Genomic DNA, 18,755 nt, shown 5'->3' on the forward strand with positions numbered 1-18,755 from the left:
GCTGTCACTGTCCTGCTCCACAGACAGATTGAGGAGATCGTTCCTCCCCCAAACTATGCGACTCTTTAATTCCACCAGGGGGGGTAAACGTTAATATTTAACATTATACATAGTTATTGTCTGTTTTTTTCACCTGTATTATTATCATTCTTTAATTTAATATTATTTATTGTATCAGTATGCTGCTGCTGAAGCATGTGAATTTCCCATTGGGATTAATAAAGTATCTATCTATCTATCTATCTATCTATCTATCTATCTATCTATCTATCTATCTATCTATCTATCTATCTATCTATCTATCTATCTATCTATCTATCTATCTATCTATCTATCTATCTATCTATCTATCTATCTATCTATCTATCTATCTATCTATCTATCTATCTATCTATCTATCTATCTATCTATCTATCTATCTATCTATCTATCTATCTACTGCACATCTTTCCCTGTTCGGTCCCTCTGTCTAGCCAATTGGTACAGGTCCTTTTCTCCCTCCTTAGTGTCCAACCTCTCATACAACTCATCATACGCCTTTTCTTTAGCCTTCGCCACCTCTCTCTTCACCTTGCGCCTTATCTCCTTGTACTCTTGTCTACTTTCTGCATCTCTCTGACTATCCCACTTCTTCTTTGCCATCCTCTTCCTCTGTATACTCTCCTGTACTTCCCCATTCCACCACCAGGTTTCATTTTCCTCCTTCCTCTTTCCAGATGTTACGACAAGCACTCTTCTTGCTGTCACCCTTACTACTTCTGCTGTAGTTTTCCAAGTGTCTGGTAATTCTCCACTACCACCCAGTGCCTGTCTCACCTTCTCCCTAAACTCAGCCTTGCAGTGTTCTTTTTTCAACTTCCACCATTTGATCCTTGGCTCTGCCCTCACTATCTTCCTTATCTTGATCTCCAACGTCATCCTACAGACCACCATCCTATGCTGCTTAACAACACTTTCCCCTGCCACCACTTTGCAGTCTTCAATCTCCTTCTGCATACAGTGCATCCAGAAAGTATTCACAGCGCATCACTTTTTCCACCTTTTGTTATGTTACAGCCTTATTCCAAAATGGATTAAATTCATTTTTTTCCTCAGAATTCTGCACACAACACCCCATAATGACAACGTGAAAAAAGTTTACTTGAGGTTTTTGCAAATTTATTAAAAATAAAAAAAACTGAGAAATCACATGTACATAAGTATTCACAGCCTTTGCTCAATACTTTGTCGATGCACCTTTGGCAGCAATTACAGCCTCAAGTCTTTTTGAATATGATGCCACAAGCTTGGCACACCTATCCTTGGCCAGTTTTGCCCATTCCTCTTTGCAGCACCTCTCAAGCTCCATCAGGTTGGATGGGAAGCGTCGGTGCACAGCCATTTTAAGATCTCTCTAGAGATGTTCAATCGGATTCAAGGCTGGGCTCTGGCTGGGCCACTCAAGGACATTCACAGTTTGGTTTGTGCTCTGACATGAACTGTCAACTGTGGGACCTTATATAGACAGGTGTGTGCCTTTCCAAATCATGTCCAGTGAACTGAATTTACCACAGGTGGACTCCAATTAAGCTGCAGAAACATCTCAAGGATGATCAGTGGAAACAGGATGCACCTGAGCTCAATTTCGAGCTTCACGGCAAAGGCTGTGGATACTTATGTACATGTGCTTTCTCAGTTTTTTATTTTTAATAAATTTGCAAAAACCTAAAGTAAACTTTTTTCACGTTGTCATTATGGGGTGTTGTGTGTAGAATTCTGAGGAAAAAAATGAATTTAATCCATTTTGGAATAAAGCTGTAACATAACAACATGTGGAAAAAGTGATGCGCTGTGAATACTTTCCGGACGCACTATAGGATGTAATATACCCGTGTGCATCTTCCTCCACTCTTGAACATCACCCTATGGTCCTCCCTCTTCTTAAAATATATTTTCACCACAGTCATGTCCATCCTTTTGGTAAAATCCCAAATCATGTGACCTACTTCATTCTTCTCCTTGACACCATACCTACCCATCACCTCCTCGTCTCCTCTGTTCCCTTCAACAACATGTCCATTGAAATCCACTCCAATGACCACTTTCTGTCCCTTGGATTCACTGTTCATCACTTCATCCAACTCACTCCAAAAATCTTCTTTCTCCTCCTTCGCACACCCAACTTGCGGTGCATATGCACTAACAACATTCATCATCACACCTCCAATTTCCAGCTTCATAATTATTACTCTGTCTGACGCTCTTTTCACCTCCAAATCATTCTTGACATACTGTTCCTTCAGAATAATCCCTACTCCATTTCTCCTATCCACACCATGATAGAACCGTTTGAATCCACCTCCAGTCCACCTGGCCTTACTCCCCTTCCATTTAGTCTCTTGCATGCACAATATATCAACCTTCCTTCTCTCCATCGTATCTGCTAACTCTCACCCCTTACCAGTCATACTGCCAACATTCAAAGTTCCTACCCTCAGTTCCACTCTCTTTACCTTCCTCTTCTCCTCCTGCCTCCGGACATGTCTCTCCCCTCTTCCTCTTCTTCTTCGGCCAACAGTACCCCGATTTCCGCCAGAACCCTGTTGGCTAACAGTACTGGTGGCAGTCGTAGTTAACCCAGGGCTCGACCAATCCTGTATGGAAAGTTGTTTTGATGTCCGCATATTGATTTGGCAAAATTTTACACCGGATGCCCTTCCTGATGTAACCCTCCCCATTTATCCGGGCTTGGGACCGACATGAAGAAACACACTGGCTTGTGCATCCTCTGTGGGTGGGTTCATCCCCTGTGGCTGTGTTATATCACCTTGTATATAGCACCTTGTTCCACCATTTAACATTGAATCTGTAACACAATTAAGTGTGCTAAAAGTGAACGGGTCTGCATAATAATGAATCCACAATCCACTGTTTGCACAAGTATTCAGTCCCTGTTTTAAAAACTTGAGAATCATTCACATAATGGCCATGTTTTAGCATAAAATCCCCACCATTAAGAAATTATTTTTCAGGTTGTAAATCTGAAGGGCAGCTCTCAGGGATAAGTTAGGAAAAGGACCCAAAACAATATCAAAATACTTGGTTGTCACATTGGGCACTGCTGACCATTTCTTAAGCCAGGACTAGATTTATGGCCACATTTGGCCACCACCTGACATTTTGACTTGTTTTTGGGGTTTTCCTTCACATAGTGTTTGTCATGCCTGACTGAGGAAAAACACCCTTGAGGATGCTTTGAGGGGCTGGCATTTCCTGTGGACGTGGTCCCACTATCCCAGCCAAAAGTACTACTAGGATGTTATCCAAAAAGATTTGCTAGAAGCAGACTTGACAGAGGACATGGCTAGGGATAAGCAAGGAGAACGGCCACACAGTGTGAGAAGTGATGATGATAATGATGATCTGATGTTCAGCTATCACGAGGTGGAAGACGCATCATACCATCTAAGCAGAGCCTAAAAACTCTCTACTCAAATAAGAGACTTGTAAGAGGAGAGGCCAACAATTATTTTAAACAAATTCAGTAGCAGAGACTAGAGGAAATGTGCAACAGTCCGCCATATCAGGAGCTCTGCATAACACAGGCCAGTATAGGATGGTGGCTCGAATGAAGCTATCACTTGTTAATAACCATAAAAAAACATTTCAAAAATAATGAGAGTGACCCCATTGCAACCTGGGAAAAGTTATTCTTATCATATGAGACTATGGCAGCATTTTGGCCCAAGTTCAAAGAGATGCATATGGTACAAATGTAACATTGATTACATTACTAAATAAAGTCTAATGTGTTTTTCGTACAATGCAGTTTATTTTATTTTTGGCACCAGGTAGTAGTGAAGTGTTGCATGTTGGTTACACATGCAAAAACTTTGCTGCACTCTTGTACACATGCCGATACCCCATCTATTTCTGCTACCACTTTTTAGCCCACTGTCAGTGTGTCATACAGAAGCATATTAGGGCACAGAGAAAAGAAAAAAAAATTAGGGACATGGTGAAGAAAAAAAATAAGGTCAACATGTAGACTTTAATCTCAAAATTTCCACTTTAAGCTCATAGTTTTTTTTGTCATTAAAATGGAACGTTGTAAACATGATGTTTAATTTACTTGAGTTTCTCAAATCCCATCATAGCTAAAGTAGCATGTGTTCCTCAACCCAGTCATTAATCACTACATGCCTCTTAAAACGGGCTTTCTCCTTCGTAAACAGCAGACACTGATCTCCACACAGAATACATTACATTCATGATATTACAGCTCTCTGAACATTTTAGAATAGCAATATGTACTGTATACTTGATATATGTAGGCGGTCGGAAAATCAAGAGTCCACCTTATGAGAAGGATTTAGGAGTCGTAGTGGACTCGACACTATCAACTTCTAAAAAGTGTTCATACGCCATTAAGAAGGCTGATAGAATGTCAGGTTATATAGCGCCTTGATGTGTGGAGTACAAGTCACAGGAGGTTCTGCTCAAGCTTTATAACACACTGGTGAGGCCTCATCTGGAGTCCTGGGTGCAGTTTTGGTCTCCAGGCTACAAAAAGGACATAACAGCACTAGAAAAGGTCCAGAGAAGAGCAACAAGGCTGATTGAGGGCTACAGGGGATGAGTTATGAGGAAAGATGAAAAAAGCTGAGCCTTTACAGTTTAACTCTTTCAGGGCTGATGTCGACTTTTGTCAAAAGGAGGCGTTGACAATGGTAATCAACTGTAAACTGTGACAAAACCAACCATTACGTTTTAGTTGGACTCTCGTTGCTAGAAGGAAAGTTAGATTCATTGGTCTGACCGAGATTCCCAGCGCTCTCGTGAGTAGCAAGGCAGTAGCAAAAATGGCACCGACATCTGGCAAAAGGTCTAAGCGAATGCGTAAAGCAAAATACTCTGTGGATGATGCTTTGCCCATTATCTCTGAATTGGACTATGACTTGTCGGACTCAGATTTTTTTTTTTTTTGTTCTTTATTTCGCCTTATACAATTTCTTGTATTAGGAATTTGGTAGTTTTCGCCTACCCCTTGGGGTCAGAGCGCAGGGTCAGCCATTGTACAGCGCCCCTGGAGCAATTAAAGGTTAAGGGCCTTGCTCAAGGGCCCAGCAGAGCAGTGGCCTTTTTTTGGCAGTGACGGGGATTCGAACCGGCAACCTTCGGGATACCAGCGCAGATCCTTAGCCTCAGAGCCACCACTCCGCCCCAATCACTTCAATCACTTTTTGATACAAGTGATTGAAAACAAATGTGAGGTTCCAGCTAATCATGGTGCTGACAGTGTTCGCCAGGGAGGACTGCCACTTAACAATGATAAAAGGTAGAAACCAGATTATAATGCACTGCAACCGTGACCGCTGCTGCTGTCCCAGCCATGCGAAGACAGCCTGGCAGCAAGCCTGCCGCACATTCATGCCACAGCATGAAGCAACAGACGTTTTATGTTGATTTCTGAATAAAACCATCGTTTTCTGGAAAATATAATCAGCCTTCAAAGAGTTAAGCAAAAGAAGATTACGAGCTGACATGATTGAAGTGTTTAAAATTATGAAGGGAATTAGTTCAGTGGATCGAGACTGTGACTTTAAAATGAGCTCATCGAGAACACAGGGACACAGTTGGAAACTTCGCACAAACATTAGGAAGTTTTCCTTTACACAAAGAACAATAGACACTTGGCATTAGTGACCAAGCAGCGTGGTAGACAGTAAGACTTTAGGGACTTTCAAAACTCAACTTGATGTTTTTTGGAAGATTTAAGAGGATAGGACTGGCGAGCTTTGTTGGCCTGAATGGCCTGTTCTCGTCGAGATTGCTCTAATGTTCTAATATAATTTTCATGATGAAATACATTAAAGCATGTATTAAATATGTGAGGGCAGCAATCAGGTGTATCAGAAGTACTATGTAACCAGCTCAGCCCCATTGCCTTATGAAACTTCCTGTGTGAGTCAGAGTAACACAGCTAGTTTGTAAATCATTTAGAGCACTTTGTAGAGATCTGTCTTCTTCTTTGATTTTAAGGAGTTTTCTTTCTGTTGATCAGTTGAGTTTACTGCACAAGTTGGATTTATACATTTATTTATTTGGTTGATGCCTTTATCAATGTTGATGACTTACAACACCTCCATATATATATATTCTATCTGTCTGTCTGTCTGCTTTTCACAAGAGAACTGCTTAACGGATTTAGATCGGGTTTTCTTCTATAATTTGCTAGAACATTATGGTTGATTTGGCAACTTCTCTCATCGCACTAAGAATCATAGTTCACTTGTAGTACCGATTTATTTGCACAACTCCGAGACAGAGGATATGGGCAGAGGAGACGGGGTGGGGCCCTCCTCACTCACACGCCAGCCTTGGGGCGTATCTTACATCTGCTTAGCTAACGAATGAGAGAACTACGTTACGGATTTAGATCTGGCTTTTTTCTAGAATTTATTTGAACATTGCAGTTGATTTTGCAACTTCTCTCATCACGCGAAGCATCATAGTTCGGTTACGGTACCAAATTTTTTTGCGCTAATCCGAGAGACATGCAGCAGGCCAAGGGGAGGGTGGTAGGGCCCTCCTCACTCAATCACCAGCCTCGGGGCGTATCTTACCTCTGCTTAGCTAGCAAGTGAGAGAACTACTTAATGGATTTAGATCTGGCTTTTTTGTAGAATTTATTTGAACATTGCAGTTGATTTTGCGACTTTTCTCATCTCCCTAAGTATCATAGTTCGCTTGCTGTACCGATTTATTTGTGCAAATCTAAGAGAGTGGCTGTATGCTGAGGGGAGGGGGTGGGGCCCTCCTCACTCATGTGCCAGCCTCAGGGCATATCTTACATCCGCTTAGCTAGCAAACAAGAGAACTACTTAACAGATTTAGATCGGTGTTATTTTTTTTCCCCGGTTGATTTTGCAACTCAGAATCATAGTTGCTTGCAGGAGTGATATATTCACGCTAATCTGAAACAGAGACTGCGGGCCGAGGGGAGCGGGAAGTGTGACGTCAGGAGTGGAGAGCCGGGCAGGGCCCTCCTCACAATCCTGGCAAAGCCGCGGGGGACGGCTAGTACTGTATATCCTGATACACGTTGGGTTGTTTATATTTTCTTTTTTTTTTCTGTTAGTATTATAACTATTTGGACCTAATCATTTACAGCTGCAAATACCAGTGAATGCTGTAAAGTAAACTGTAACTGCGTCTTTTGTAGATTCCCAAAGTCAAGCAGTGACTGAGTCAAAAACATAACAAAAGAAATTTCTCAGTGCAATAAAGTTCATTTTAAAAAGGTTTAGTGAACATTTTAAAAAGGGAACGAATCAGAAAAACTCAGAAAAAAGTTATTACACATGGAGAATAAAAGGTTTCTTCTCTGTTTCATTACAATCTTAGCTTCAAACTTCAGTTTGTGACTTTTCTATAGCAAACTTACATGGGCTTCACTTTAGAATGTCAGTACGTTCAGTACCTTCAGTACAGTATGAAACTGCATGCGCTCCATGCCTTATCAACTACAATGCAGATTCTAAACTGAACTAATCTGTAGTCAGAATGACAAGAAATTATTAGAATATTCCATTTACAATTTAGCTTGTGGTGGTTATAGTAGAGCCTCCCATTAACTATGCACTAATATATAGGCAAACATTTTAACATAACTAAGAAAATCCTTCTGTCAAGTTAGCATCACCTAACTAACTAACAAATGGCTCCTACAGAAACACTTTCTTAACCACTGTTACGTAGCCATAAAACGTTTTGAACTGGTTTAGTAGTGGCCCATCAAATGATGCTGATGATGATGATGGTTCAGGCTATCTCACATCTTGATCAAAAAATGTTATTGCTTGTTGAGTAATGTCTGGATTATAAAAGCGAGGACACTATTTTGAAAAAGAGTAGCAGTATGGGGACGTATTCAGAGTATAGTGAAACTCTCTTACTTGCATGACCGACCGACTGACCAACATGCAACATCTAATACTCGACTTTAGAAACTTGGTGTGATTTGACAACCAAAATAAATTGTATCACTGATGTAGCGTCTATCAGCTCTGTATGAAGTAGCAAAGGGTGGAATGAAGACAGTTAAATAAGGTGAGCCCCTTCAGACAGAGGTCAATGCTGAAAGAAAACAAAGCCAGAAATAATAAAAGTAAAACTATTCTCCATTGGAATCTTATCTTTGTCATTCATACCTCTGGGATGCTTCATAACTGAAACTGGGGTCGAGGTCATGAGATTTCTGGTTTCCAAAAGGCTGCTTTCCTCCTCTCCGGCACTCTGAATCTGAATTAAAAATATATTTTTCCAGGTTATTCAATCACAACAGTGGAAATTATGCAACTGTCCAAATTTCAGAAAGTTTTACCTTTTTAAAGATTCTGCCTTGTGTCTTTTGGTTAGTAAAAGTAGTGACCACCTCAGCCTGGTCATTTTGGCCCCCTAATCATCCCCAGTGTCTAATTGGCTATATCTTTCTCACAACTTCACCATCTAACATCTCATGAGTGGTGAGTGTACTGGTGCAAAAATGGCTGCCGTAGCATCATCAAGGTGGGTGCTACACGTTAGTGGTGGTTGAAGTGGCGTCTCACTCAATATGTAAAGTGCTTTGAGTAGTGAGAAAAGAAAGCACTATATAAATGTAAAGAATTATTGTTATCTTTTCCATCTTATCATTCTGATCCTATTTTGGACATTTTTATCAAAGAATTTCCCACAGGATCAATAAAGTATCTATCTATCTATCTATCTATCTATCTATCTATCTATCTATCTATCTATCTATCTATCTATCTATCTATCTATCTATCTATCTATCTATCTATCTATCTATCTATCTATCTATTATATAGTGCCTTTCACCTCTATTTATTACATACTATCATCATCCTTCACGGCCACAGAGGACGCCACCTTGATCAGCGCAATCAGTGGGTACGATCTGCCTTAGAGCGCCAATCCCTTACTCCGTCGCGGGACTCCTGACCACGCTGCCCTTCTCTCTTTTTCTAGTGGGCTGGCTCGTCCTCTTTCTCTGCCCCCAATGCCGCACTCTCCTTCTGCAAGCCTTTCTCTTTCTGTTTCTTTTGTTTTTCCTCATTTTTTCATTTCTTTTTTTTTTCCTGTTTCTTTCCTTCCTTGTTCCTGTGCCGGCCCGTACTTATACGGCTCTGTGGACGCAGCGCCTCAGTCATGCACTGCATAAAGCCAATGAAGCAATTGAGAAAGATCGCACCCTCACATGCAGGTGCGACTCGCCCCAATTACCTCATCAACTCCTAGTGGTTGCAAGGGTGCACCCACGGAGATTGACATGGCCATTAAAAACTGGCCATTCGTTTGGAGCCATGGACCCGCTATTTCACAGTTTCACTGCCTGAAGGCAGATTCACTTTGTCATCACCGCTGATGAGAGGCGTTTCTTATGAGACACCATTATGAGGCTAGGAGAAGACGGGTCTACACTGTTGCCCAGGTAATGCTTGGGTCTGACTCTTAAGCAAGACACGTCTATACCATTGCCTGAGTAATGCTGTGCACTAAAGCTGTTGGCACTTTTTACTTTTTACTGTGTAAGACACGTCTATACAGGTGCCCAAGTGACACTTAGGACTAACGCTTTTAGCACTGTTTTTACAGCCCAAGTGACGCTCAGGTCTAGCGGTAATATTAATGAACAACTACTGAAAGGTCCTGACCTAACTGCCACACTCACTGGTGTCTTTATAAGCACCAGAGAAGAGCCAGTGGCATTAAAGGCAGACATGAAATTAATGTTTTACCAAGAAAAAGTCACAGGTAAAGAGACTGATCTCCTCTTTTTGTGGTTACCTGAAATTAATCCAATTAAAGACTTGTAAGAATTTAAAATGACAGTACTTCTTTTTGGTGCTACTTCTTTATCCAGTTGTGCTTCTTACATTTTGCGTAGAACAGACGAGGATGCAAGAGAAACAAACAGTTCCTGAGGAAGCTGTTAACACTGTGCTTCATAATTCCATCCATCCATCCATCCATTTTCCAACCCGCTGAATCCGAACACAGGGTCACGGGGGTCTGCTGGAGCCAATCCCAGCCAACACAGGGCACAAGGCAGGAACCAATCCCAGGCAGGGTGCCAACCCACCGCAGTGCTTCATAATTTCTAGACGATATCTAAAGTCTGCTGCCTCGCAGTAAGGAGACCCGGGTTCACTTCCCGGGTCCTCCCTGCATGGAGTTTGCATGTTCTCCCCATGTCTGCGTGGGTTTCCTCTGGGTTCTCCTGTTTCCTCCCACAGTCCAAAGACATGCAGGTTAGGTGCATTGGCAATCCTAAATTGTCCCTAGTTTGTGTTTGGTGTGTGGGTGTGTGTGTGTGTCCTGTGGTGGGTTGGTGCTCTGCCCGGGATTTGTTCCTGTCTTGCGCCCTTGGATGGATGGATATCTAAAGTCAGTCATAACAGAACAACAAGCAATTAAACTGGCAAGAGATCTCCAAGCCCTGTGTTTCAGGGGTGGGTTCCACCTGACCAGGTGGGTGAGTAACAGTAGAGCCATCTTAATGTCTATCCGTGAAGGAGACTGAGCTCTTGAACAAAAGGACTTAGAATTGAGCCACAGTTTGCTCCTAATAGAACGTGCCCTGTGTGTCCAGATAAAGTTACAGCACAAGCCCGCTACAAGATGTGGTTTTCTGTCTGTTGTCAGCTACAACCTCTCCATCCAACAGTTATCTAAAGAGACTTGTGCAAAGAGAAATGTGGATAGGATGAAGAAGTGGAAGTCAAACATGTTCTGCAAAAGAAATGGGTGGATGACTTACAGTTGCTAGTAGACTATAAACGTAAGTCGATGCACCAGATCTGCATGGCTTGGAACCGTAAAGTCAGCACGTATTCACTATTTTGGAGGTGCCAGTGATGCCATATATTATCTTGACTAACATAAAAAGGCAAAAAACATTATTATGTCCTAATGGGGAAATCAAGAGCGGGACCAATGAAGCATGTCACAATTCTAAGGCTAGTCTTATCAAATGGATAAGATGCTGAAAACCGAACTTAAATACCACAAATAAATTAAATACTGCATTTTGGACCACTGTGCCAAAAACACTCAAATAAAAACAATCAATTCAAGACTTTTGTCCCCAACAGAGTCACAGTGATAAGAGAACATTCTCATCCATCACAATGGAAGTATTTCACATCTACCCTAAATCCAGCAGATCAGACATCAAAAGGATCAAGCTTAGAACGTTTTATCAAAAGCAAAACATGGACACAAGGCCCAAGTTTCTTATTGAAGCCAGAACATGAGTGGCCAAAAAGACCAGCTCAAATGAATGATTCACTCACTAATGATGATCGAGAGATTAAAATCTGTACAGTTAACGTGTTGTGGATGGTTGGCGCTCTTACCCGGCCGGGACACCTCCATAATGGAAGGATTACTCAGGACTAGATTGCCTGATGGCAGCTCCCTTGGGAGGTTACACCACCACGGATTCCCACAGGGCACGCTGGGTGTTGGAGTTTGGTGGCTAAGCCCTGTTGGGTTCCGGGGGTGCCGCCTCGGGAGTACTGCTGCAGGCACTGCTGAGCCCTACTTTGTCGGGCTCCCACCTCACCTAGGAGAGTTTTTGGACCACACTGATGGGACTCCAGAAGTACACCTGGGTGTAACATAAAAGGAGCCAGCAGCTACTGCTCTAGGAGCCAAAGTTGGGAGGGAGAAGACAACGCTTGCGAGGAAGAGTGGAGGCAGAGAGAGACAGCAGACGAAGGGTTTCTTTGGGATGATTTGTACTTTGTTGTATTTATGTTGCTGCAGGGAAATGCTTAGGGAAGAGTTTCTCACAAATAAAACCCTTTGTGTGTTGCTGAACCTGTGCCTGTGTATGTCTGTGTCGGGTTTGGGGAGCAGGAGCACTCCCTGCAGGCCACACATGACAAGTGCAGAAGAGATCATTGAACCTGTAAATAAACTCATGACATGCAACTCAGAATGGCTACACTTAAGGAAAGCAGTGGTATGGTTTCTCAACTTTAAAGAAATGCTCCTGCACGTAAAGCAACGAATGAAAGACATTTCAACTTGAAGTAGGGCAATCTAAATGTCACCAACAAAAACAAAAATGCATACCACAGAACAAACTGATGATAATACTGAATCCATGTTCTTCAGAAGACTTGGCTAAAGCTGAAGCAGAGCTTATCCGCCTCTGCCAACTACAAGAATATCCAGAAAAAGCAATGGCTTTGAAGAAATGTACTCATGGGGAAAATAACATTTAGATCCTTAAATTAGATCCAATCTTACACAGAATAATGAGAGTCAGATGCAGATTCGACAAACCTGTTATGCCAGAAGAAGTTAAACATCCTTCAAATCTCCACAAATGTTCACATTGCCTCTTTTATATTGCAGCACATCCCTCAAAGAAATCAGACTTTGTGGGTGCAATTATATGCTTGCGCAGTTGCACCTAAAATATTGGATACCTCAAGCTAACTCAATTATCAGGAAAATCCTTTCAAAGTACACAGCATGCAGAAGATACAATTCTAAATTCTATCAAATATCATCGGACAACAAAGATCAGATGTTGAACTGATATCTTTCCAGAGGCCCCTCTGCAGACTTCTTGAGCCAGAAGGTGTGAAATAGAATCAGGAAAGAACAAAGAGCTTTCATTCATGGAATGACAACTCTGATGGACAGAAGAAATCGCCTATAGGGAGACACTGACTTTGTAACTGAAAGTGACTTTAGAATCATGCAAATGACAACTCTGATGGACGGAAGAAATTGCCTATAGAGAGACACTGACCTTGTAACTGAAAGTGACTTTAATACAGTACAATCGGGCAAATGACAACTCTGAAGGACAGAAGAACTCACTTATAAGGAAACACTGACTTTCTAACTGAAAGTACCTTTGATAAAATCAGGAGAAAGTATACATTCCCTTAAAACCATCCTGAAGATTTTCTTGGGACACTCTCTGGTTCTCTCAATGGAACTGCTATGGTAGCTCTGGTCTCACTTTCCAAAATGACTGAAAACCTCTGAAACTAAAAAGCTAATGAGCCATTCTCTGTTTGGGGAGCTGAGAACTGACAACCTCTTTCTCTTTGGCAATCCCTCTACCAAGCCAAGCCATGGGCCAGTGGGCTGAAAAGACTCTGAAACGGCCATTACTTTAAGAAAGGAACATCAGCATCTAAATTCTTGTCTCTGTGAAGTTTCAGACAGCACAACAAAGGGCCCAACAGCAGAAAGTGAGCTGAGAAAGCAGCATTACACAACACAACAAACAAAGGACCAAAGAGAAAAAGTGAGAAGAGAGAAGAAGCAAAGAGAAAGAGTGCACTCCAATGCAAGAAGAATCCTCCATTTGAACTGGGATTATCAACAAAGCAACAACTCCACACAACATCAGGCATCATCCATAAAGACTTGATCAGGGCACCATGCAGTTCCTACACTGATGGATTGAAGGCCAGATGTCCACATGACCATCATCATCTGATTCTTTCACGTGAAGCCTGAAAACCATGAGGACTGATTGAGATCATTTATGTTAGGTAGAATGCCCAGTAGGAGATGGGTGGTCTCGTGGCCTCAGAACCCCTGCAGATTTTTTTTTTCTCCAGCCCACTGGATTTTTTGTTTTGTTTTGTTTTTTCTGTCCTCCTGGCCATTAGACCTTATTTTAGTCTTTGTTATTTAGTATTGCTTAATCTTTTTATTTATTTTTGTTTTTTATAACCTTTTCTTTCTTCATCTTGTAAAGCAATTTGTATGAAAATGTGCTAAAGAAATTTATCTGTATTTATTTGTGACAGGGTAAATTAGAACTCCAAATAGCAAGCAAACAGCCGGCATATTTCTGTTTCAGGTTTGTCTGTCTAGTCCAGGGGTGGGCAAACTACGGCCCGCGGGCCACATCCGTCCCGTTGGTCTTTTTAATCCGGCCCGCCGAAGATTGGTACAAAATTGCCCAAATCAAATTATATCATATGTTACGCATTCATTTGACCTTGTCCTGTAATGCCTGGCGTTCCACCAGGTGGCGCATTAGGCGCAGTGATACATTGACTTGATTTTGCGGAGCCCGGGTTACTCTGTTATTACTCTGCTACTGCTCTGAACCCATCTGCAACAATGAGTGGGCCAAAGAAAAGAAAAGTCGACAGTGAGTGTCGAGTGTTTAATAAGGAATGGACAACTAAATACTTTTTCACTGAAGTCCGGTCAAAGGCTGTATGTCTTATTTGCCAAGAAACCATTGCAGTTTTAAAGGAATACAACATCAGCCGTCACTTTTCCACCAAGCATGCTAATTACGCTAACAACCAGTCAACGCAAGAATGGACGGCTACTGCTTAGAGGTTGGCAGCTAGTTTGCAGGCTCAGCAAAACACCTTTATCCGACAAACTGCCATCCAAGAATCAAGCACAAAGGCAAGTTATGTGCTGGCATTCAATTTAGCAAAGACCAGCAAGCCTTTCTCCGAAGGGGAGTTTCTCAAAGAGTGCATGGTAGAGACAGCAGGTATCTTGTGTCCTGAGAGCAAGAACAAATTTGAAAAAATTAGCTTATCACGCAGGACAGTGACTCGCCGTGTTGAGCTAATTGACAAAGACTGAGCTAGCAAGTTAAACAAAAAAAGCAGAGTCATTTACACTATATTCCTTGGCACTGGACGAGAGTAATGACATAAAGGACACCGATCAGCTTTTCATTTTTATCAGAGGGATTAATGACAATTTTGGGATAACAGAGGTGTTTTTGGCCATGGAATCCATAAAGGGGAAAACACGGGGAGAGGACTTGTATGACAGCGTGTCGGAGGTCATAAATAGTCACAAGCTACCTTGGAGTACTCTCGCCAACGTTACCACAGATGGATCGCCAAATCTGACTGGAAAAAATGTTGGGTTGCTCAAAAGAATCTAGGAGAGGGTGAAGGAGGACAGCCCTGAGCAGGAGGTAATTTTCTTACACTGCCTAATCCACCAGGAAGCACTGTGTAAATCTGTATTGCAGCTTGACTACGTAGTGAAGCCAGTTGTAAAACTCGTTAACTTTATTCGAGTGAGGGGACTTCAGCATCGTCAGTTTATTAAGTTTCTTGAAGAAATTGACGCTGATCACCAGGACTTGCTTTACCACTCCAATGTCCGCTGGTTAAGTTTGGGGAAAGTATGTTGACGAGTGTGGGAGCTCAAACAGGAGATTATCTCATTTTTGGAGCTACTTGAGAAAGCTGACGATTTTCCTGAGCTGAGTGACACAGATTGGCTTTGTGATTTAGCTTTTGCTGTGGACATACTGACACACATGAATGAGCTGAACGTGAAGCTACAAGGGAAAGACCAGTTTGTGCATGAAATGTACACAAACGTCAGAGCCTTCAAAACCAAGCTAGCTTTATTCTCAAAGCAAATGTCAAACAACTCATTCGCTCATTTCCCTACACTGGCTACTCTGAAAGAGACCCCTCGACTTGTGAAAAAATACAGGAAATCACTGGACGACCTGCATGGAGAATTCTGCCGTCGGTTCTCTGATTTTGGAAAAATTTACAAGTCACTTCAGCTGGTGTCATGTCCCTTCACACAGGACCCTGAAACAGCGCCACAGGAGTTGCAGTTGGAACTGATTGATCTCCAATGTGACACCATCTTAAAGGAGAAGTTCAACTCTCTTAAACTGGATGAGTTTTATGTTTCATTAAGTGCAGCCAAATTTCCAAACATCCAGAAGATGGCACAAAGGATGCTGATGGTGTTTGGCTCTACGTACCTGTATGTATGTGAACAGACTTTTAGTGTGATGAACACCAACAAAGCACCCCACAGATCCCAGTTGCGCGATGAACACCTCAGATCTCTTCTGAGAATTGCCACAACAAAACTAACACCAGACTTCGATGCACTGGCAAAAAAGGGTGATCAACAACACTGTTCCCACTAAAAGTGAATGTAAATATTAACACTGTAATGCCTTTTTTATGTTTATGTTTGATATGTATGCATCTAGTGCTGGCCCGGCTTGTCTGTCAAATTTTAAAAGTCAATGTGGTTCCTGAGCCAAAAGGTTTGCCCACCCCTGGTCTAGTCTGTCTGCATCCTGTATTACATGTTATATTTGCATTTATCATATTTCTATAATCCTTGTGTTCATCAATAATTTGTGTTATTCTCTTCCTTAAAACAAGTGCTACCTCAGTTACCTTGATACAAGTCTGAAGGCCGGAGACCACCCCCAACAACAGAGAAAGGTAAGGTAAAGTAGAAGCCTTGCTAAATTTTATCAATTACCAGCATTGCCTAAGCCAAGACCAGTAATTGATTTGCAGAGTTAAATCTCCTCTCTTTCCCACCTTATTATGACTGTCCCTGAGTGCGCTATTTAAAATTTCTTTCACTGTTTGTTTGGGTGGTTTTGTGCTTCCTGTTAAGGACAAATAACAGTATTATAAAATACCCTTTCTGTGATTTGTGAAATATCTTAAAATGAGCAGCATGTGCATTAGGATCAATGGAGTATCCTATTGAATTATTTGTTCTAACCAACAACAACATTTATTTTTAGAGCACGTTTTCATTCAAATGATGTAGCTCAAAGTGTTCTACAAGATGAAGAAAGAAAAGATAAAAATATAAAAATTAGGCGATACTAATTAACAAAGAATCAAGTAAGGTCAGATGGCCAGGAGGACAGAAAAACCAAAACAAAAAACTACAGAGGGCTGGAGAAAAAAACAACAAAACAAAATCTGCAGGGGTTCCAAGGCCACGAGACCACCCAGCCCTCACTGGGCATTCTACCTGACAAAAATGATCAAAGCCAGCAGCAAAGAAATTAAGAGATCTTTCTTTGTGGCCAATTTTGAAAACTTATCCCAGTAGTAAACAGGGGTTGATATACACAAGACATCTTATCTTTAAACCAAATCACCAGGACCAAACAAAATAAAGTGAAGTTCAAAACCAAAATCTTTCAATGTGCTCTTTCTGAACAAAGAGACCGAGAGATTACTTAATTAGGACACCAACTCTGCATCTTTAATGGAGATTAATGGTTAAATGTATATTAATCCATATTTTTGTTTGCCTTTTTCTGTAGTATCGAGTTACATTTTCTGTAGTATCCCACTACACTGTAGTCCAAATCTAAATATAACTATACTGTAGGTTCCATATTTTTAATAGCATATAAGTGCTTTTTCATGTCTGTAAAGGTCTGTCTAGTGCAAACAGAATTTTGTAACATTAACCACTGTACTAAGTGTGTTGAACCTGCTCTCATGATGGTCTAAGTCAGTACTTACATTTGTCCCCTTTCTCCGATTCTCAGAAACACATCGCAGTCGCACTTATTCTGCTGTTGGGCCACAGCTCTGAGGCACATTGTAACAGCAATAAACCTCAAAGTTAGTCTTCTTACTGTAAACATGTGGTAAGATCAGACCAACATGACATCATCCTGAGCCGACAGCACATTGCAACTGACGCTTAGTGATGAAAAACTCACAAAATAGCACAATACACAATGGGAGGTCTGAAAATCGAAAGTCCACTTTATGAGAGGGATTTAGGAGTCGTTGTGGACTTGACGCTATTGACTTCCAGACAGTGTTCAGAAGCCATTAAGAAGAATGTCAGGTTATATAGCGCCTTGATGTGTGGAGTACAAGTCACAGGAGGGTCTGCTCAAGTTTTATAACATACTGGTGAGGCCACATCTGGAGTCCTGTATGCAGTTTTGGTCTCCAGACTACAAAAAGGACATAGCAGCACTAGAGAAGGTCCAGAGAAGAGCGACTAGGCTGATTGAGGGCTACAGGGGATGAGTTATGAGGAAAGATGAAAAGAGCTGAGCCTTTACAGTTTAAGAAAAAGAAGATGAAGAGGAGACCTGACTGAAGTGTTTAAAATGATGAATGGAATTAGTACAGTGGATTGAGGCTGCTACTTTAAAATGAGTTCATCAAGAACACTGGGACACATGTGGAAACCTGTGAAGGAGAAATTTCACACAAACCTTAGGAAGTTTTCCTTGACACAGAGAACCACAGACACTTGGAATAAGTGACCAAGTAGTGTGGTGGACAAGAGGACTTCAGGGACCTTCAAAACTAAACATGTTATTTTGGAAGAATGAAGAATTTGTCCCGATTTTTCTAATGTTCTAAAAAAATGTAGGCGCTAATCTGAAAACTCTTGCACAAATTGGTGATGTGATGACATCAAACTAATCATCAAAAATATAAATGCATGTAAATAAAAAAAATCATACTGAAACAACAGCAAGCGCTGTAAACCAATTCGTAGCATACAAAAATTAACTAATGATGCTATCCTGACGGTACTGGATTATGAGATCTCTTAAAATAAATTGCAGTGTGTTTTGAGATATCTCAAGTGCATTTTAAGATATCTCAAAATCGTCCATTTATGATTTCGAAATGTTTCAAAATGCATCTTCCACACTTTTAAATGACTGGAAACATTGGAAATTTTACAAAAAATGCATTTGAGATCTCTACATGGTAGTCGAGGGTGCCATATTGTGTTGGGAATTTGACAGCAGGTACGAATTATAAAGTTAAATGATGCATTTAATTAGCATAAACATTAGCTCATATTTGAAAAACATCTGCACAAAGCCCCAATGAATAGGCAGGATAAGTAGCAATCTGTAATTGGCCGAGCGTCTCTGACTCGACACTGAATGCATTACTTGACTTTACTGAAGA

General features: G+C 41.3%; 1 protein-coding gene across 2 annotated transcripts in view; it reads right to left on the reverse strand.

Annotated features, from left to right (window-relative positions):
- tespa1 (thymocyte expressed, positive selection associated 1) overlaps window positions 1–18,755 on the reverse strand; it is a 120,978-nt gene that overhangs the window by 12,477 nt on the left and 89,746 nt on the right. The window contains exon 11 of one of the 2 annotated variants that reach the window (XM_028798510.2): window positions 8,193–8,283. The exons of the other annotated variant lie outside the window; for it this stretch is intronic. Within the exon in view, the coding sequence (XP_028654343.1) occupies window positions 8,193–8,283 (91 nt within the window). The remainder of the gene's footprint in view (window positions 1–8,192; window positions 8,284–18,755) is intronic. 2 annotated transcript variants of the gene reach the window in all.

This window comes from Erpetoichthys calabaricus, chromosome 3, assembly GCF_900747795.2.
Source record: "Erpetoichthys calabaricus chromosome 3, fErpCal1.3, whole genome shotgun sequence".
NCBI classification, from domain to species: Eukaryota; Metazoa; Chordata; class Cladistia; order Polypteriformes; family Polypteridae; genus Erpetoichthys; species Erpetoichthys calabaricus.